This window comes from Pectinophora gossypiella, chromosome 8 (genome assembly GCF_024362695.1).
Source record: "Pectinophora gossypiella chromosome 8, ilPecGoss1.1, whole genome shotgun sequence".
In the NCBI taxonomy this organism is placed as follows: domain Eukaryota; kingdom Metazoa; phylum Arthropoda; class Insecta; order Lepidoptera; family Gelechiidae; genus Pectinophora; species Pectinophora gossypiella.
This window is the reverse complement of record NC_065411.1, coordinates 5,391,137-5,413,823: the sequence shown is the minus strand read 5'-3', so window position 1 is coordinate 5,413,823 and position 22,687 is coordinate 5,391,137. Positions and strand designations below refer to the sequence as shown.

General features: G+C 37.6%; 1 protein-coding gene across 1 annotated transcript in view; it reads right to left on the bottom strand.

The window, feature by feature from the left end:
* Window positions 1-4,551: 4,551 nt before the first annotated feature.
* LOC126368912 (uncharacterized) overlaps window positions 4,552-22,687 on the bottom strand; it is a 108,879-nt gene continuing 90,743 nt past the window's right edge. The window contains exons 2-6 of the mRNA XM_050013153.1: window positions 16,054-16,177; window positions 14,835-15,073; window positions 10,103-10,195; window positions 6,417-6,557; window positions 4,552-5,554 (exon numbers count right to left, since the gene is read on the bottom strand). Coding sequence (XP_049869110.1) covers window positions 4,773-5,554; window positions 6,417-6,557; window positions 10,103-10,195; window positions 14,835-15,073; window positions 16,054-16,177 — 1,379 coding nt within the window. The 3' untranslated portion in view covers window positions 4,552-4,772. The remainder of the gene's footprint in view (window positions 5,555-6,416; window positions 6,558-10,102; window positions 10,196-14,834; window positions 15,074-16,053; window positions 16,178-22,687) is intronic.

Below are 22,687 nucleotides of genomic sequence, written 5' to 3'. Positions count from 1 at the left end.
TTGTAGATTTTCCCCAAATGGCATTAACTATTTGGCCGGACAAATAGGAAGCGCTGAAGGCTCTCACCCGGTACAACGTTTAAGACAACAGGCCTGAGGGTGCCCAGTTAGGCGCGAACCTCGGCTCAGGGCGTCGTCTGAGAGGAAAAATATTTGAAAGAATTAATCGACCCTAGCGGGTCGATAGCGATAAGCGCTGAATGAGGGAAATCGTCGACCACGCCGGCGGGGTCGGTATCGGGTCCTGAAGTGGTTGGTGTCGCGAGCTGATTGGCTGCCTCTATGGCTAGAGTAATCGGGTCGTCGGGATCGTATATTACGTCCTTCGGACGCCGATACTTTTCAGTACCGTCCCTAAGCGTTATGTACTCAGAAGCCGCAACTACCAGGGGATTTGGGTCCAGTCCGACCCGCATTTGATGGGCGTTTTGTTTTTCAGGTGCATCAGTAGCCATCGTTAAGGCTATAGAGAAGACAAAAATTGATCTATCAGTGCTCGCAAATATTTTCAACGATAAATCAGATTGTATAATCTTTTTAATCTTGTGCGTTGTTTCAACTGTACTGTCAAATATTATGTCCTGCATAGGAGTCATAGTTTGCGTTCTTCCATTACTTATTAGTCTGGTACGTATACAAGATGCGTTTTGTAATTAATAAAAATGCATTAAAATTGCGAATGAAAAGGTAAACTTGGAATATTCCATGGTTTTCGGTCGCACCTTGAAATTTATAATTGTATGAATTCGATACGAGCGTAAGAACTCGCAAGGAACAATCCAAATCCTTTCCATCTCTTTGAAAAATGACACGTCGCAACAGTAAGTGACTATAATAATACCTACTTAATGTATTTTCCATCTTACCTGATCAATGCAATGAAAAGCTTAGCCTTTTCTAAATAACTGATTTTAGGTATTCTATTCTATGCGTATTCTGTATGTGTGCGTAATGAATACTGAGAAAATATAATGACGTACGACAAATTGGAAAAAATCCCAACAGTCGAGACTTCTTTTTTCAAATTTAAATTCTATATTCAACAGCTAGCTCAGCCGCTGCGTGCTGGTAGGGAGCGGAGAGTTGCCATTCTATACGTAGTATTCCTTATTCTATGGATGCGTCTCTTGAGTTCAATCTTTTTATACAGGTACTGCACTGACCATATCTATACAATATGTTTTACTTAATTTTCAGAAAGAAAAAGATTGGTCCCACTTTGGTTGTTTGGCCGTTGGAATGGCAGCTCAATTTGGTTATTGTTGTCCCTTTCTTCACACTCCAGCATATTTAGTGAAGCATTATGGAAAAGTACCTCTCAAGAAACAGGTAAGCAATTGTTTCAGTTTTTTTTTTTTGACCCGTGACCGATTGTGAAGTCTACGTCGAGTGACACTCCAAAATTCAAATCAAGTACTGGCAGAAACCAATGATGTTCCTATTTCCTTTTTCAAATTCACATGTGAATAACATAACAAAAGCACACGGCTATATTTCCAATAACAGTAATGTGTGAATCATATTATTATAATAATATTTTTTATCATTAATAATTACAAAATAAGTAACTGATTGAAAAAAGTAACTGATTTGACTAGTTTAAAACTACCCTATTCAGTTACGTACGATCTTTTATCTTTCAGGCGAAATTTGGAATCGGTAGTGCTGTTGTTTGCTGCGCTATATTATGCGTTATGTTATGTTTCTACGCTCCAAAAATATTTAATAAACATAATGGAATTCTTTACTACCAAATTCCAAAGAAAGAAGAAGGAGGTGCCGCCGCGGCTGGCGCGGCCACGACAGCTGCATACTGATAATTATGTACCCAAAAGTACATTTGGTTTTGTGCTCTGTTATTATTACAGAAGACATAATGTGGATCATTATTTACGGATAACCATTAAATTACGTTTTTGTATTAGGTACGAAAATTAAAAACATCGTTGATCCTCATAATAACCAACCACATTTCGTATTTTATTATATACATCATAATTATTGACTTAAAGTCGATAAGTGATAACTGAAAGTAGGTACAAAATGATCACTTTCAAATAGGATCATCGTCTATACCATTCCTACATATAGAGCATGAATTTTAAGCAATATCACACTATCTATTCGTGAATCTATTACTCACATACTCTTACCTTTTTCGACACATCTTGTGAATATTACGAACTTCGCATTAGAAATGCGGTATTCTTTATTCTAATGGGTTTATTCTTTATTCAGTAGATAATTATATTTTAATAGAAAACGCAGTAATATTATCCAATAACAATACATTCATTAAGGATTCAACCTCGGAATACCTAAGATAGAAGGGAATTGTCTAGTTGGACTACGTAAAAATTGTTTTTTGACTGATTTACGAATTCTAATTGTGAATTTACAAAACAAAAGAGTACCACGTTTAACCACGTTTATTGATGACGTGAACGTGTGAATTTCAGTACAAATTCCATAGAAATGTATCATTTTGACTTTTAATAAAAAGTGTCGCATTTAACTACGACGTCCTATTGAAATACAATATTAAGTTTCATTAGTTCTAAATAATGTTCTAGTAATTTATTAATTATGTATATGATTATGTCTCATGTTGTTTAAAGGGAGTTGATTTTAAGTTGTAAAAATGAATTGTGTGTTATAATATCCAGGAACATCTTTCTCTATGGTCACAATATTCACGTATACCATTTTGTTCACAATAAATTCAGTCTCACCTAGGACAAGTCTCACTCTCGACACTGAAAAAGCAAGAATAATGTGTTACTCGCAAGTGTATGAACTTATTTAAAATAAATATTTTACGATTTATTTATACCTAGTAGAGTGAAAATAAGAAAAGTATTTTTATAATATTTTTTCCTAATGTGTTTTTATTTGTTACCTAATGTCATATAATATCACCCGTCGCTGTTAATCGGTTTCTTCCGCTAATATATTGTGGCCAAAGTAGAATTTTCCTGTAATGTAACGTAACGTTTTATATTAAAATAGTATTTAAAAAAATTCATTTTTCATTTCTCACCCCTCCCAGATTATTCTTGAATATTCTCCTCTATAATTAATAATAAATTTCCTATAATCATCTTCGCCATGTACAACGCATCTTCCAACCACTATTACTCTGATCAAAATGAGAAGAAATATAGGTAACATAAATCTTTATCTGATCCAAATATCAAGCAACATCTATATTTTTATATTTGTTTGCCTTTGCTATTACATTCCCGTTGTACCGTATGCACCATTGACCTGCACCATCAATGGTGCAGATGAGACTAAAGAAGTACGGTCTCATTTGCACCATTGAGATGACACTATACTATCAATGCGGTTGTATAGGTACTTAGATATTTCCTGAAAGTATTTCCTCTTGCATATTCTAATAGTATTTGTTTTGACATTGATAAGTAGTATTCTGTCAATAATTATAAAATTGGAGCTTAGACTATAAAAGAAATTACAATGAGCGAAACTAATTTAACTTTTGTTGCACAAAGTCGAGGAAGACTGTTATTGTTCGAAGGGTATCAATACCATTTTCACACACAGTACAAAAATTTGAATAGCATATGGAGGTGTAGATATTAAAAAAAAAAACAAAATGTACAGGAACGCTTACCATTACAGAGGTACGTAGCATTTATGATTGGTTTTAAAGGCGATAATATGTATTTTTTATAATTTTATTTACTTACCAAAATTATATAATTGTATGTATTACTTAAAAAGTTAATTTTTATTTTATTTTTGGGAATATACGTGTGTGTGAACTGAGTGAACGTTTTTGTAGTTTTCAGACATGAAGCGTCATTATTTTTGTATTCATAAAGTATGGTGAAGTAGGGGGAAGTAAGTTGTATTAATATTAATGGTGCAAATGAAACTAATTAGTCTCATCTGCACCATTAATGGTGCAGGTCAATGGTGCATACGGTACAACGGGATTACATTATATTTTTGAATTATTTATCATGGTAGATATAGGTTAGGCAATGTAAAAATACTTCCTTAGATGGGTAAGTATACCTTTTCATATACGAGATATCAGAAGTCCCTACCATCTATTTTCCGTTTAGTAGTAAAAGTCCGGTTGCGAGTCCGAAAGTGACTTCGACTCGATTTCATTACATTCTCTTTGTTTACCTATCGATACAAACAAGTGTCAAATCAAAGAACTTGTTGTTATTCTTTATAAACAATATTTTCATGATTCTTTTAATTAATGGTATTATTGAAAATATTATGTTCATTTTTATTAAAACAAAATGAAGGCTCAACATAAATAAGTAGCTTTTCCGCCGTTAATAAAGGATAGATAGACTGAAAACAAAATTGAAATCATTGTCTGAGTGGTTTGAATTATAATACGTGTAGCACAGTGCCGCTGGTGTTTTACACTCCATCTGTCGACGATCGCAGAAAACTCTTTGCTTGTTGATGTGTCCCGCGTTTGAGGAAATCTAGAGAGAATTGTTACCATCGACGAGCAACAGATGGCGCTTCCGTATAACTCCAGTACAAACAAAAACAAGCTTTACACAAATGGCAGTGTTTAATATTCAAAGAAATTTAATAACAATTAAAAATTCAATAACATAAGTCATACCTATCTATGTAGGTACCTACGTTTCTTAAATTCGAATGTCACTTGAATACGTCCGTTTCCTACGTACGATTACACATACTTAGGTAGGAGCATGTCACTATCACTTGTCGATATGCTTTGATGAGGGCGGGGGACCCGGCGTCTTGGATCAGACGGGCGTGGTGCGGCGGTAAGGGTCTGTGCCCACGGCGCGGTCGTGTCGCGGGGGATGCTCATCACCACCGCCTCGCGCTCCTGCCCCGAAAGTCACCAGCTCTTCTTCACGCGACGGCGGCGGCTCCACAGCAGACGAGTCCAGAAACCTCGCGCTAGCCACCGACGCTTGCGACTGGAATATTGAAGCGCTTCTAAGACCACTAAGTGTATTCGCACTTTGAGGAACTTCTTTAAATTCTTCAAAATAATTATCACACGCCGTCGGCCGCGGCGCTGCCGGGAACCCGTACAGTGTAGAGGACGACAAGTCTTTTAATGATGCTGAACTTAGATTTATTCTTCTGTTTTTATGTATTGAACAGTGCGGGACCTCGTCGCCTTCGTACGCGAATCGGCGCGTTTCATGTGGCGTAGCGGCCGATGACCCTGTGGGAGGATAGGTGTCTCTCTTCATCATTCGCCGTTCCAGCAGCGTAGAATCTCGTTCTCTGAACTCTGAAAATGCATATTCGCGATCCCAAGCGCGGCAGTCGGCTTTAGCTTTCTCGGTCAGCTCTGTTATCCAGTCTTTTTGATACCATTGTAGAAAGAGAAATATAGCAGAGGTGCCTGCGAGTTCGACGGCCACAAAGCCACTCACGTACAAACCGAACGAGTATCCGTAGCTGTATGACATTCGGGGTGTGTCGAAGAATGTCATGTAGCGAAGCTTGTGTCCAACTTGCGACTTGAATACAGATATGTACATGACTATCCCGGTCAGCATGATGAGACCTGGAACGTGACCAAATATAATGTGATTGTGATTTATCTTGTTTCTAGAGTGTAAGAATACTATACTGAGAATCTTATTTATAGTCTATCGCCTGTAGTATGGTAAGGTTGCCAGTATTGGACCACTTTTTTTTACACGCTAATATCTTTAAATGTATCTAAAGTAGAACATCAAAGTTTCGTGGCTTGGTAGAGCCCATGGAGATATCTAACTGTAATAGATTTGAAAGGCGAGTGTCAGACAGTGTTCAAAATATTTTAAATTTAAAGTAAATTCTCATGACGCTTTTATTGGACCAGTGGCACTTTGATTGGACCACGCTGTTGCCTTTATTGGAACACTGCTGAATTTATCACAGGAACGCGTACCACAGCGATACTGAATATCACGCGGCACGTTTAGAGGCCCGTGTGCTTATGTTTTATCTCTTTCACTCTCGTCTAACTATCTCCATTTCTCAGAATTTGTAATGGTCCAATCAAAGAAGCGTTCCAACGATGGCAATCTTACCCTATTTGATAGCTTTTTGTTTATACGCGTTTGCCAAGTAACCATTTTTAATTAGTAAGCTAAGTAAATGTGATCATTAGAGTCATTGGACCTATTGCCAGATTAGAACCAACACAAATTATATTAGTTATATAATAATGCAGTATTTTAAAAAATACACAGGTTTTCTGTGTCCTTTCTAGCATGTTAGACCAATTACTTAGCGAACAATGGACTGTTCACCTTTCACGATTATGTAACATATCCTTATTATCATGGTGTATATAAAAAAAAAACAAAACATGTTTCACTCGTGGTTTTGCTCATATACTTGTTTGAGTTATAACTAGGAAATTATATTTGGGTTTTTACCTGAAATAATAAATAGAACTCCCGCGATGAAAGTACACAATCTTCGACCTTTTACACAATGGCCGACCACACAGCACAGCGCTCCTACAGCTTGAGTGAAGACAGCCAGCAATAGAGGGGCGGCAGACCGCGTTACCACATCTGGAATCAAAGTACAATACAATACATAACAAATAATTATTAAGTAGCCTATACACGTCCCACTGTTAGGTACAGGCCTCCCCTCAATCAACCGGGGTGGAGAGGGGGGGGCTTATGGAGCATACTCCACCACTCTGCTTCATTGCTTGGTGGAGATGTTTGAGCTAGAAGCCCGGGATCAACGGATGAACGTGCCTTTTGAAACACGGATTCTCCTCTTACTTTTTCGGACGTACATGTGCAAAGTAAATATATTTCTATAAAATATGATGATGTCGATTAGCACATTTCTGTACCGTCGGTGAAAAGTAATACAACTCGAGTTGTATCACTTTTGAGTTATTAGCACACACTTCATGTTCAAAAAATTCTCTTTCTTTCTGTCTAATTCTCGTAACTGTAGCTATTATAAATACGGAGATAATTTTTGTGTTCAGTGATATAAGTACTGTTTGTGAAGGATTCATGCTGTTATAACACGTGTAACATAATTCATCTTAACTTGCATCAAAGTGAAATGAAGATTTTCATTAAATATTTTGGTGTAAGTAAATGCAATTCAACATATATTAAAATACACGCCATCCTTGAATTCTCACGGTCCGTGTTTAATGATATAATTTTAGTTGTAACATCAAACACCTAATTTATTTTTTCGTGAAAAGTAATATAAATTAATATATATCAAAATATTTCAGAAAATATGATCTTGGATATCAATAACATGTCGTGTATAATGATACATACAAGTTCAATTCCATGCGCCACCAGTGTGTATTCTAGGATGACCTCCGCATAAACCTGTCTATGGGAAGCTATTTTGTCTAGAGCCAGAGCAAACCATATCTGATCCGCATTGCGAATGGGTATAGGTTACGTTAGTACTTCAGACCAAACCGTGATTTTTCTGTTTCTGCTATAACCACCTTGTAGTACTTAATAATAGTACCTCAATAAGTTGTGGGTCCTGATCATGGCGTCGTTATCACCATGGCAGGGTTAGTCAAGAGGTATTTGAGATTTGTCATAACTGTCATTAGTCTCCTTCCCTTAGCTCGAAGCATAGCTGTTTTACATAGTTTTCTTGATGACATGCAGGTTAAGCGGTGGCAGATTGAACGCTGCTTTCATTGCTAAGGAGGTTGTAGACGTGAAATAATAGCTCCAAATATTATCAAGTTCCAATTAATATGCAAACCATTCAATACACGCTGGGTAGATCTTTGATGCAAGTGCCGGTAGTGGTATTTTTGAACCTACACAGCTGTAGATGATCGTACATACTTTTGGGTTTAAGGTCCCACTGGAATCCAGCTCGGCATCGGCAGCATCGGGATCTGCCACATCTTCTCAAGAGAAGATTACCAGTTTCTCAAACACGTTGAATGGTGTAAATTTGTCGAGCTTTCTCATCTTTATAAAGGGAATAACTACTCTGAACTCTGAGCACCACCGTTGATATTTTTTTTCTGTATTTTGATTACATAAGAGAGAATTACGCACAGGACCGTGAAAAATGGAAAGAGGAAGGGGAGGCCTTTGCCCAGCAGTGGGATCTTGTAGGATATATTAGATTAGAATAAATGATTGGCAACACCACGGGCACAACCACTTAATTAATCCAGATCACAAAGTTTGTAAAAATCCCAGGAGGTATTTGAGCTTCTGAAAGGAGTTAGTTGGCTTACATAGTCTACAAAAGCACGCATAATGGACCACTTGCGTTTATGCGGAAAACTGAGCCCATTAAAGTAACATTAGATATGGGACATTTGCCTATAAATGTTGTGCCGACCCCACCTAAAGTGGGATAAAGGCAGGACGATGATGATCACAATAGTGGTCCATACGCGAGGATACGCGGAACGTGTGCTTACGTCTAAAGTTTTGCGGAAACGAACTCATTTAGCTTAACCATAACAGACCATGGTAAAGGTGATAAGACCTACCCTGAGGATAGCCCTGTGTAACCTATAGGTTTGGAGGTGAACCAATGATCTTCATTTTCACTACCTATTCTTATCGTCAACATTGACTCCGTTTATAGTTCTGTCAATGTTGCGGGCTACCATTAGACCTGGAATTTTGATAATTCAAAGTATTGAATTAGCTATAGCCGGGCAAGTTTTGCTCATTTTCTTCGTGATACATGTATACTTCAGGGGATTTTGATTGTGGAATGAGTTGTGGAATCTTTTAAATAGTTTCAGCAGGAAAGAAGTAACACTTACCAGTTTGTGTGATTTTGGTTTAAAAGTACGTAGGTACATCACCTTTATCTCCAGGCCGTGCTGCCAGGCTAGCTTGAAACATTCCTAATGGCCAGTCTTAATATGATTCCTCTTACCTTCATTTGTTAGGAGTGGAAATATTATCATAATTGAATTTGTAAGATTTTGACTGCAAAAATGAACCAACAGTGGTTTTGATTAGGGGCGTAGTGTGGTGGACAAAATGTGTTTGTAGCGGGCAGCAGTGGTGGTTTTGACCGGTTATTCATGAGTTTTGAGAGTAAAATCATAACAAAAATATTTTATTATCGCCACCTTACACTATATGTACGTGTACCATCTTTATATGTATTTATTACTAGAAATTCGTAAAAACATGTATCATTTTACACAATAAAACCGAAAAAATAAGTCATGTTAAACCACTTGACACAAATTCGTTATAGTTTATCGTTTGTGTCAATTGATATAAGTTACGTTTCTTTAGTTTTTAAAGAAAATAAATAGAATTTTTCCTTTCTACAACTTCATAAAATAAACTTTCTTCCAAGACATTTTGTTTTTAGTACAATAAGACTGTAAAATTATTAATTGAAATATGATATATCAACGATGACTTTTGTAAAGTTATGTGTGTAAAAAGGTATATGTAGACTTGTATCAATTTACACAGTATAAAAGTTGGTGTCAACTGATACATGTAATTTATTTTGATCCTCTACCATTACTGTTTAGGTTCTAAATATAACTAAATACTAGAAAAGAAACCTTCCATCATCACCTATCGACACATCTAACTACTGGTCCATTATTCCTTATAAGTCACGAGCTAGAATTTTTTTAACTTTAAACTCGATTTTCTCAAAACTTCAATTTTGGACTTGTATTACTTTTCACCGACGGTACAGATTTATGCTATTTGATAAATGTGTAATCAAAAAAGAAACGGTCACGTGTTAGATCGTTCCGCGTTCGGTGTCGGTCACGCTTAAGAACGTTCCGCAATGTTTGGCGGTCACGTGTTAGAACGTTCCGCGATTAGTGTAGGTCACGCGTTAAAACGTTTCGCAATCTGTATTGTTTTGCCCTTCTGACGCATAGTTACAATGTTCAGTTACATGTTATAATTTTGTAGGCATGTTTTAGTTTATAGGACGAATTCGTCCCAGATGTGTGTTTAGACACACAAGACAGCGAATGGAGAACACGAACGTAAAATCCCCGAACACGTAATAGCTTTCTGCCTGATTGACCCTTATTACCTACCAAATGGTGCAAAGTAAAGAAAAAATAAAATATATTCTCATAACTTACATGGTATGGCATTTGTAGAATCGCTAGGGTCAGGCGCATATTGTGACAGTGGGAAGTAAGGGATGTCCCAGCAACGAAATATTGTGCTACCAGCTGTAATTAAAAAAAATGCAATATTATTAAGAGCAGTAAAGATCTGATAGATCGGCAGTGTACGTGTGACTTAACGGGGTAGACAGAGAGAACCGCAGGCGTGTTATTAGTGAATGTAAACAAGAAATTAATCCTTATTAACGTACTGGTGCTGATTCCAAAACACATTGTCTAATTTTATTTTGTTATACTTGTCACTTTCTTATCCACCAAAAAGAAAAGGGATGGGTATCAAATTTATGTAGCACACGTCAATTTGAAGCTGAAAATTTAAAGCAACCCTGTCAAACTATCTATCCATCGAGTTGCATATCAGCACGATGCTTATGTGATTTGCCCGGGGTGTTCATTCATAAACTCGTTCGTTTTAAAATGAACAGCTGTCAGCTGTCAATCATCCGTCCTTTTCCTTTTCGGTGGGTAAGAAAATGACAAGTATAACTTGAAATAAAATTAGGAGGTGTCTGCAGGAATCAGGGCCACTATGCCATGAAAATAAACTTATAACCATTAGCGCTGAATTCCAAATTTCAAGCCGGCGAAGATATGGATACCAAAAAGGGAATATGATCATAAAACGTCATTCATAAGAGTGCACAATGGCTCGGATACTTCCGCACGGCACGCTTCTATGACGCGTTCGTGCTTCCGTCGCGCGGAAAATGTATTGTATTCGCGGCCCATACGCACCCAGAGTCGGAGCCAGGAATTCCGCGTAATATACATATTTGGTGTTATTTAATATATACTTAAATTGAAATCTGTTTGCGCAATAAACTGCAGTCTATATGTGTACATTTGTCCCGAAGAGATCGCTTTTAGTTTTCCTTCTACCTGTTTTGTGTTTGTGAGTGCAATAAAGTATTTATTCATTCACACGTTACCCGTAGTCCTTAATGGCGTGAGCAGAGCCAAAGACAAATTGTCAATTTTGATACAAAGTCTTAGGAAGGGTATGATGAACCGGATCATGAAATGTATTCAGCCCATCACCCACATGTTGGAAAAATTCAATCCTGTCAGTTTTTACTACATGCCCGGGGAGATAAGCTGAAGGTGTTCCGTTTTTAACCGCACCCAGTCTACCGTAGAAGTATCGTGTAAAACAAGCCATTCATACGAACTCCGAATAAAACTGCCACATGATTCTAAAATGAAACCAGCTTTTATTAAAACTGTCCGGTTTTAACTGGTTATTCGAGTACAACGCAATGTCCAAAGATTCCTACGTAGTACGTACTTAGGAATTTCAGAAATGTACGAGTACATACATAGATAAACTCACGCCTGTAATATTTAATAACTATATAAACGAAACCTTTTTTGTCACTTTTAGAGCATTTCTTTTTTTTATGTAACTTATTTATGAATTCTAATTTAAAAATACATTTTTATCACGTTTTTCTATGATGTCATAGTGTGCTCCACATACGAATTTAATGGTTATTTGGTGTTTTTACGTTTAATAAAAAGCATGTAAAAAGTAACTGCGGGGTTAAAATGGCCACATCGAAGCAATTCATCTAAGAAAGCAATATTGCAATTGGACATTTGCACATATAAAAGTAAGTGCGCAATGCAAACAAATGTCAAATTACAATATTGCTTTCTTAGATGAATTGCTTCGATGTGGCCATTTTAACCCGCTGATCTGACTAGTTGGAAACAAGTCTATTGCATCGCGTCGCGGGAAAGGTCCCTCGCTACAAAACCGGATATTTCTCCTATTTTACAATTTTGTAAGTCAACCAAATAAAACGTAAGTACCGTAAAACGGGGTAAATTGGTCCAATCTTCACTTTCAATTGGAATTTTGACCTACTTCCGTAAGTCATAGGCTATGCAACTCTTTATCTTAAAGATGTGTCATAAGCTCTTCTTTATGATAAATAGCTTTAAATTCCCAAACTAACGTCATATTTTAAGAAAATCAATAAAAAGTCGCTTGGATTCCAATTTACCCCACACGGGGTTAATAGGTCCTACAGAGAGGTTAATTGGAATTTTCATTAGGGTTGAAACAATTAGTTTTAGTTCTTACTAGCGGCGTCTCGCGACTTTGTCTGCACTGTATCTTAATAAATTATAGCCAAAACCCAATGGATGTCGCCGTTCGATAGGGTCAAGGTGTCAACCTTGCCAACCAAATTCTTCCTCTTTAATAACTTTTTTACGCATAACTTGCGCATTTAAACAATAGATTTAAAAATGTCGTCCGCGCGCATGGTGTCTCGTTCACACTATTTAGCTGTCTACAGTGTGTGAGCGAAACAACATGCGATCGGACGCCAATTTCAAATCTATTCTTTAAATGTATGAGTTGTATTAACTTTTTTACTCGGAGTAGGAATTATTGTCTTTTTGAATGTCATTACCGCACTAGTGCGTAATGGGACACATGCTTTTTCGAGAAATTAAAATTAAAAAATACTTAGCACCAAAATCGGTATTATTATGGATCAATTATGAGCAAATGTGTTGAAAAAATAATAAAAAGAAAATGTAAAAAAAGGTATAAGAGGTTTTCTTGTTTACGACTGCAATATGATATTTATAACTGTTTACCTATAGGTATAAACGTGTATATTACATCATATATAACATAGATTACCTACATCTTACTCACGAATTAGGTGGATTCGATTTTTGACAACCCTATTTAGAGATTCCAATTTACCCCTTAGTCAAACCAAGTAACCCCTACTTCGTTCCAATTATACCTGTACATGTGCCTATTTCCCCCCGTTGCGTTCCAATTATTCCTAAAAGAATCTAAAAACGAGTGCCTGACTAAAAACTAAGATTATCAGTGAAATTTAGCAATTATTTACTTAGTTTTACGTTTTTTTAAACCACAATCGACTATTATACATAATAACAAGTCGATTTCAACCCCTTTTTAAATAAAACATAGCAAAAACCTGAAGTTAAAAAGTACAATTTTTACGTGGCTAGGAAGACCTCACTTTGAAACGGTTTTTTTAGGTGAATCCTGATTATTTCGATAAAATTCACAGTGTAGCCAATAGCAAAAAATGTAGGTTCGTTCAAAAATACAAAAAGTATTGACCTAATCAAAAATAGTATGACAGTAACAGAGCGGTTTAGAAAAGCAGAGTTTTGTTCCAATTTACCCCGCCATTCCTATTTACCCCGTTTTACGGTATTATAAAAAAATACATTTTCCAATATTTTGTTTCTCTTCACTCTGAAAACGGGCCTGTACTTGCGGCCTGCTTCCATTTGTGAAGTCCGCTTGTGCGTCAGCTAGTGTCCGTCAGATTGTACTCTATTTCCCTCATTATACAGAAGCTTTTGTCTAGTTCTCCTCCGTGTTTCACAATGTATACGTGGCCAGCGACAATTTTCAAACGAGTGTACTTTCATGTTGTTTGTTTAACGGTAGCATTTTTATACCGGTACCATACACAGATATTTAACCATTATAGCTGTACCTTTCAATCAAATCGGAATCGGAAGTTAATACCATACCGGTAGCATAACCTTAGTGTTGGGAAAAGGGATTTGTCCCTTGTCCGCTAAAAGCCTTTGAAAATCCAAATCACATTGTTTAACTTTTGTGACCCTGACACGCTAGGGAGGTGATGATTGTTTAACTATTGAAGAACTTTAGAACTAAAATATTGCATTAAAATAATATGATAGATTCCAACCACTCAAATCAGTTACTTTTTACTAAAAGTCAAAGCACGAAATTACTATGGAATTTGTATGAAATAGCACACTGTGACGTCATTGAGAAACGTAATAAAATGTCTGACTTATTATTACGTTTTATTGATTAAAATTCATAAATAAGTTAAAGAGAAAAAAGAAAGTGTTTTTCGTTACTTTTAGATCTGTCGTTATTTTAGTAATAAGAATTTCATAATTTATATTGAACCTATTACACGGCCCAATTGTCATTTAGGTATTCAATAATTAAGAAATTACTAGCAACAAGTCAAACATTTTCTTTGGTGTTTTACTTACATTGTTGTATGGCAATAAAACGAAACGATTACGAAACGACGATTATGAAACAATTGATGAATGTGAAGGAAGCAAGAGAAGTGTGTCAGGATCGAAGTAAATGGAATTCCTTAGTCTCTGCTTACCCCGGTGGGAAATAGACATGTGTTTATATAAGTACGTAAACAACGTCAATTAGTTCGGTTACCGTATCCGCGGTTTCCTCTATCCGGGTTGTAGCTGAAAATCAGCGATTTGCTCGAAAGGGCAAAAACTTGCGCTGAGCTATGACCGTTTTGCGCTGCTGCAGCACACATACATACCTGGTGTGTGTTAAACATTTTGTATGTGGTGTGTATTGTTGTTGATTTGTATTGTATGCATGTGTGTCTGTACATACATACATACATACATAAACTCACGCCCGTAATCCCTAATGGGGTGGGCAGAGCCACAAGTAATCAAAGACAACTTGCAGCCACTGTTGATACGAAGTCCAAAGATGGATATGATGAACCTTGTGTGTCTGTAGACCAAATAAATCATTTATCTATCTATCTATCTACGTATGGTATAAAAATCTATATCAATACTTATTACCTAAGTATGATGTCATTTTTAGATGTGACTATGCATTTAGTGAGATGATAAAACAAATTAAACTTACGTTCGGTATGACATATCCTCCAAAGTCCCGACACAGTGTGTTTGGCTACTAAGTCGTGTTTTCCTGTGCCATTGAACGATGGATTGAGCATATTCTCTTGAGTATGCAGCCAGTTGTTCGTAGTGACAGCAACTAAGACAGCGACTACCGCGGTGCCTGCCGACAACGGGGTGAGCAGCCAAAGACACGCTACTGAAGAATCGATCTGCGCTACCAACGTCGGCGATGGAGGGGTCGGCCTGAAATTCGAGAGAAGATTTCACTGTATTATGTTTCTTATTTTTCTTGCCTCAATCATAAATCAACATTGTTTTAAATGGTTATCTATGGTACCACTAAATAGACACTGAAGTACAGTGTTATTTATTATAAAACAAAAACTAAAGATAAACTAAAGATCTGATGAGCGCTGCAGATACCATACTTGTTGCTAAGTTTTGGGCCGGTACTATTTAGTTTGCCATCGACACGATTAGAAGAACTAGGTTTAAAATCGTATATTTAAAAGGCCACATAAACCGCACTGTTTAAGCGGACGTCAGGCGCGAGTCAAATCAACTTACGCTGGAAAGTATACAAACTTGTTTATCGTCCAGTGTAAGTAGATCGCACGCATCGAAGCACACGCGAACGAGCGAAGTGGACAAACTGATTTTTTTATTTTTGACGTGATTTGACCGGAGGTATTAACTACTTGGCCGGAAAAGGACTAACTGGTGGTTAAGAAGTTGATTGAAAACAAAAAGAAAATTTCGCATGGACAGGATGAAAGATCCAGCGGTGTAATGGTTAACACGCTCGTCCCGAATTGACAAAAGAATTTCGTTCTAGACCTAAGCTGTAAAGGAGTCAGAAAAGCGCGCGAACTATTTGTTCAGTTCGTACGCACGTGGACAGAAGGCGCGCGGTCAAGCGCCACACACTAAGAACGATATTTTTTGTATGAAGTGTCCGGGCTGTGGTATTATTGATAAACCCTGATAGCGACCCCGCCGCCGGCGTGGTCGTCAATTTCCCTCATTCAGCGCTTATCAACCCAGTAGGGTTTTCTCTCACATATAATCTTTTCAGATGCTCTGAGCCGCGGCTCGCGCCCGATTGAGCATGCTCAGGCCTGTTGTTTAAAAATTTGTACAGGCTAAGTAGTTTACTATGCCATTTGCGGCAAATCTACAATAAGTCACGTCAAAAAAGTTATCGTCCATAGCAGTATACCAACCTGGGTGGCCGCCGGCTTGCGATGGCGCCGCTGAGCGTAGGGGCGGGCTGCGCTCGCCCGCCGCGCGGCAGCGTCGCGTGCACGCACTGACCACCCCCGCTCCACATACCTCGCTTCTGCTTCACTGAAACACGTTACCATGGCAACGTTAATAACTAGTTTACGTCTAAAAATAAATAAACGTTCACGATATATAGTCACAACTGTTGCACTTGCGGTAACAGGTACAATCATCCTATGATAAACTAAGTACTCTCACCTAGTCATCAATGACCTATATACGTCCCACAGCTGGGCACAGGCCTCCCCTCAAGCAACCGGAGGGGATATGGAGCTCACTCCACTACGATAGTAGAGTAGCGACTCTACTGCGGGTTGTTGGAGGTGTTTGGACTAGTAGCCCAGGACCAACATGCCGTTGATTGCTGGGCACAGGTCTGTCCTCACTTAACCGGGGGAAATAAGTAGCATACTCAACCACGCTGCCCCACCTGCGAGTCGATGGAGGTGTTCAAAAAATAGTTTTGGAAATAGAACGCCTTTTATTTTTTTTCTTTGACATCAATTATCAAAAGTAACTGCAAGATGTCTTCTGAGGAAAGTTTTGGAAGTTTTTAACGGTTATAGAATTATTCAAACTTTTTAATAAAATGGGGAAATGCCCGTATTTACATAGGTATATGCTAAATGGGTGTGGGCATAATAACTCAATAGAAAGAGAAACATTTTCTATTAAGATTGTGGTTCAAATGAGCCCAAGTGTTATATTTTTTATTTAAGTATACGTAACTTATTGTAGAATGAGGATAAAAACTACCTATTTTTCCCATCAGGTGTCGCTACAGAATCAGAATCATTTATTCTACGTAATTATCATAGATAACTTGTTGAAGGTGAATTTGATATTTCCCCATACTATTTGAGTAAAGAATGAATCTCAAAATTTCAAGTTTGGTGGCGAAATTTCATGAAAAATTGGGTTCCGACATGAAAAAGATCCAAAAGGATCCTCGGTTCCGACATGAAAAAGGAATTTTTCAATTCCCAATTTTCCCAATTTTTCACGAAAAAACCACATGACAGTCGCCACCAAACTTGACACATTTTGATATTCACCCTAAAGAAACAAATTGTTTTGATTATATTGTAACACTACCTCTATAACCCTTTGCGCAGCGTCAGTGTTATATTTATTCCCTGAAGATCGGAAAGGAGAAAACTTAGAAAAACTATTTTTTAATGACAACTGCCCTTTTCCTACTGGCTGCTTTTCTTTTTTGCAACTCGTCCTTCAGACGGAATCCACATTGCTCCACATTTTATAATAATTTATCACGATTTTAGCTGGACAGTATGGAGAACTGTCAAAATTTAGGAACACTAAAAAGTGCTGCCGCCTCCGCTTCAGCTTCTAGTTTTTATCCTCATTTGCCTAGTACCTCTTTCCAACTTAACTTGAAATTTATTCATAGTGACAGTGTCCAAAGTAAAAAATCAACTTTTATTTTAATAGGGTTCATGACCTAAAATATTGAATTTCATTATGCTACTTGAAAATATGGGCGGTTTATTGAATAGTGTTAATAAATTAGGTTTGAACGGATATGTGGCGTCACGGATGTTTTCACAGCTACTGTTTGCGTTTAAAGTTTATTTTGCAATTAATTAAGAGCAGTTTACATAATAATTTATCGTCGATATTCATGGCTACTTTATAAACATGAAGGATGTACCTACTTGTAATAGTAGCAATAAAGATTTTAACTTTTACACGCATGTTATTGAAAAGCGAATCGAGTTGCGGTGACCTGGGTATTGTTTTTACCTTTATCTCCAAAGACATCCAGAACCGCACAGAAAAAAAGAATAAAAATCCATTCATACATCAAAAATACATACGCTGAAAAGGTCCATATATTTTGAACCCATCCAAGTGCGTAACACCGTCATATTTATTCCTTGACACATACCTACCTCTAGAGGTACACAAACATATGCCCGCGACCATTCTATGGTGGGCAGTCATTAACTCCCAAGCATTATTCCAATTTTTCACAGGGTCCGCTTACCTAACCTGAAGATTTGACAGGACCGATACAAAATAACACACAAAAGAAGAATAAAAGAGTACAAGGTAAAATAGATGGGTAACTAGTTTTGGAAATGTTTTTTGCTCTGTTTTATAACTGTCTCTCTGTTATCTTCTGTGAAAAGCGTGGCAGCCCCGTTGGAAGAACGATCCACTTTCATTGTAAGCTCGGAGGTTCAAATCCAATAGGTACGATAAGGTGCAAAAGTCCAATCAGTTTCTTGCAAAGTAATAAATTAATTGGTTTCACTTAGGAACCAGAAGGTTACATATAATTCGCTAGGATAAGTGACTGCACTTTTGCTCTTTGATTGTACGTACAAGCCTAAACCAATGATTTTAGAATTTGTGTTCGAGTTCATGTTTGGTTCTTAAATTAATACACGTGCTCAGCAGTGAAAAGCAAACCCATATACCCGATAAATGCGTTTTGGAGGTCAAATCTTTAGGATAACGCGAGGGAGATGAAGATTTGTTATCGTATATATGTATTAAATATTTTATCTTCAGATAACAACACCACTCAGATTCATCCCAGGTTGCCCAACTGAAGATATGTATTTCTTTATCAAAGTACAAAGTAACTTGACTAGAATATTTTATTCTTTCTTCCAAGTAACTAAGCAAAGTTTCTACAAAAATAGAAATATTCATCTCAAGATGTCTTACATAAGACCGAGTATAGCAGTGAGATCGTAAATTTAGAAAACTTAGAATCTAGAAGATTTCTCCACACCGCAAAGTGAATCGAGGTTCATTCCGAAGTTAGTACCACTTACCATGTAACTACCAGACCGTGAAAACAGAAAATCTGTTCCTGGAAGACTGGTAACGTACACGTTTTTAGTGTGTTGAGAAAATAAAAAGTGAGAAGTTTTTGGGTAAGTAGTAATTCTATTTTAACCCCTCTCGGGAATGTTCCCGAGAAATGCGCTTCGGAGGTTTCTGATCTAACTTGTATTGGGTTGATTTTGCCTTCTCGGGTTAGAAGACCAGACAAGCAGATGCTTCTGTGAAAAAACCGGACCTAGCAATCTTCAGGTTACGTAATCGGACCCTGTGATACTGGAATAAGGCTTGGGAGACGGAGTAATTCTTTTTTAAGACATAAAGTAAGTAACCGGAAAAAAGGATTTTCAATTTGACTTTAAGAATAGGAGCACCTCATAAAAGTATATTTCGAGCGTTAAACAAACTATATTCAAAACCTTATAATTCAAAATATCAGAAGACAACTTTCTATAATGTGCGTGTCCCACAAATAGGTTGCAGACAGTGTTCTGTCAACACATCTGACAAATAGGGGATATATGAGTGAAAAACAGAATATATGAGTGATAAGAGATGTGGTATAAAAGAAGATATTATTGTAGTGACTAAGATTCAAAAGGGAATATTAAGTTGGTTTGGACATATAGAGCGGATAAAAGATAATAGGATTACGAAAGCAGTATATTATGAAGAGAAGGCTGGTGGTAGGGCTGGCAGAGGAAGACCTGGAAGGACGTACATTGACCGAATTGCATGGACCGAAGGTTCAGTAAGATCTACTCTGAATCGACGTGCGTGTATTGGTGAATGTCGAGGAAACAAGAGAAGTATGTCAGAAGCAAATCGAAATTCCATAGTCTCTACTTACCCCAGTAGAAAATAGGCGTGAGTTTATGTATGTGTATGAGATACCACCAGACAACTTTCAGCGAATTGCGACTACTTCCGCGACCTATCAACGTGTTTACGATCTTGAGTGAGCCAATAAGAACGCTTTCCCTACGAGTCCTCTTAATTTATTTCATCTAGTTGATAAAAAATATAATTATGTGAAAAATGAAATATTTAACGTCTATTTGGTTATATCATCGATGAAAGCTTTGGGTGTGGGTGTGGTCCCTCGATGCGTGACCAAACTCAAGAGAATTTATGACCTTCTCTTGATGCGAGTTCTTGTGTAATTGATCGTATGTAATGTGTCTCTATCAGCGCGGAATTAGTTTCTGGTATTTTATTCCGAAGTAAAAGTCAATTTTCGACGTTTCAAACTTGTTATCCACAACCACTCCAATTAAAAGAAAATGCATTTTACATATTTTTATATTAACCCTACCACTCATGTTACCCTTCGGTTGATCGAGTGAAAGTCTGTGTCCAGAAGTGACATCGTAACGATAACTGAGGAAGGTGATTCAGCTCTTGATTCTGAGTTGATATCAAGTAGAAGTTTCCGTCACAAAAGTATGGAACTGAAAATAATTGAAAAAACACGAATTATCCGGTAGAAAATACCACTTGATATCAACTCAGAGTCATGAGCTGAATCATCCCCCGCAGTATTCGTTACGATGTCACTGCTGGACACAGACCTTCACACGACCAAGAAGGTAATGGCTGTGGTCCAGTGGTGGAGCGTCAGGCTCACAATCCGAAGATCTCGGATACGAATCCCGGTTGGGACATGCAACAAAAAATCGCTTTGTAGGTTGGTTAAGATATTGTGCAGGCTGATTACCTGATTCTCCAAAAGTAAGAAGGAAGGCACGCTAAGCTGTTGGTCTCGGTTACTATCTACTGATTATTGGCGGCTCAATAATAACCGTCATTGCCACAATCTATACGATATACTCGTAAGAAGGCTAGTAACCTTATTAAAAGTAGAATTATTTTATAGGTACATCAATTTTATTACGAAGTTTCCAGAAGTAATAGTAGGTACCTACTACCAAATTATTCCGTAATTACATCAGACGAACTGTGGCCTGTTTAATTAATTGATTGATGCAGCTCACTGCACGATGGGTCATTCTGTACGTTCCAATAGCGCCAACCTAATACAAAATGAGCTCTAAAGCTTGACCTATGCAAACTATGCTTGTTATCAAATTAAGCAGTGGCCGTAGCGTAAATTGCATTTGATTCCAGATTGTTTGGTCTTGAGTCACAGTGGCATAGATACTTATTTTTACAGTTAGGGTCTTATTTCCTAAGTTGGAAAAGTTAATGAAGATTACTCATCATTTTTTCTAAAGCCTAATTTATATCACACTGTTGAGCAAATGCCTAACTCTTCTTTTTCTTATCATCTGTTTTGGGCATAATTTTGCTAACAGTTCCGGAAGGCGTCAACATAAGTCTTTCAAAAAAATCCGTAATAGCAGAGTCATAAAATGTGTGACTTCCATCGTAGTGTGACGGGTTTGAATACTCATCACTCTTCATATTTTTTTTCGGGTTTCTCCTCTTCAAACCGCTAGATTTGCTTATTCATTCATTCTTATCTAATCTAACCTGCAAGATGCCACTGCTGAGCAAAGGCCTCTCCTTCCTCTTTCCATTTTTCGCGGTCCTGTGCGTACTCCGGCCAGTCCCTCCGGCAAGCGTTCAAGTCGTCACGCCATCTCTTTCGAGGTCTACCACGACGCATGTACGTCATGAGGCACCAAATGCGTGACGATCCGTTAATTAACATAAACTGCCTATATACGTCCCACTGCTGGGCACAGGCCTCCCCTCAATCAACCGGAGGGGGTATGGAGCATACTCCACCACGCTGCTCCACTGCGGGTTAGTGGAGGTGTTTTTACGGCTAATAGCCGGGACCAACGGCTTAACGTGCCTTCCGAAGCACGGAATCATCTTACTTTTTCGGACAATCAGGTGATTCAAGCCTGAAAAGTCCTTACCAAACAAAGGACAGTCTCACAAAGTGATTTCGACAATGTCCCCATCGGGAATCGAACCCGGACCTCCAGATCTTGAGCCTAACGCTCTAACCACTAGACCACGGAGGCTGTTCCGTTAATTATGGGAACTTTATTGTACTGTATTCATGTGTTTTGTCTGATTGTTGAAATTTTAGTTCTGTGCAATAAAGTATATTTGATTTGATTTTGATTTGAACTTTTATATTAAAAGATTTGTGTGCCTTTAACCACGATCCAAGCTGGTCATAGACAATTATGTGGTCTATGGTGGAGCACGCAAAATCAAATAGTGCCTATTCACTCTTGCCTTGAAATTGCCCAAATTATACGTATCGAGGAACAATGCTAAACAATGGTTTCCTGCGTCATTGTTCTCCAATAAGCATATAATTTGGGGATTTTCAATTTTAGACTACGTCGCTGCTTTGAACGCACTAAAATCTTAAAAAAAAAATCCCTACTCGGTATCTAAACCACTGAAATGGACTTTAAGAGTTTCAATTCATGTTTCGATCGATAAGTGTTACTTAATAACATTTTGCACTTCAATAGATCATTCGCGATTGATATCACGTGGTGTCCGTGATTAGTGCACGGTTAATGGCAATAGGTAAAGCTAAGGGGGTATGGGTGTATTTAATATATACCTTTGCGTACCCTCTGTGGATAGAGGCGCGATGCTATGCAATGTTGTATGATAATAAATCACAATGATGATAGGCTGCCAGCTCTAACATAAAAACTTTCTAGCACATAATAGAACCCTAAAGCATGACAGATTCAAATCGAGTACGATATTTTATTTGTAATTGGACAAAAAAAGGGATAAACGCTTGGAAAATGTTTA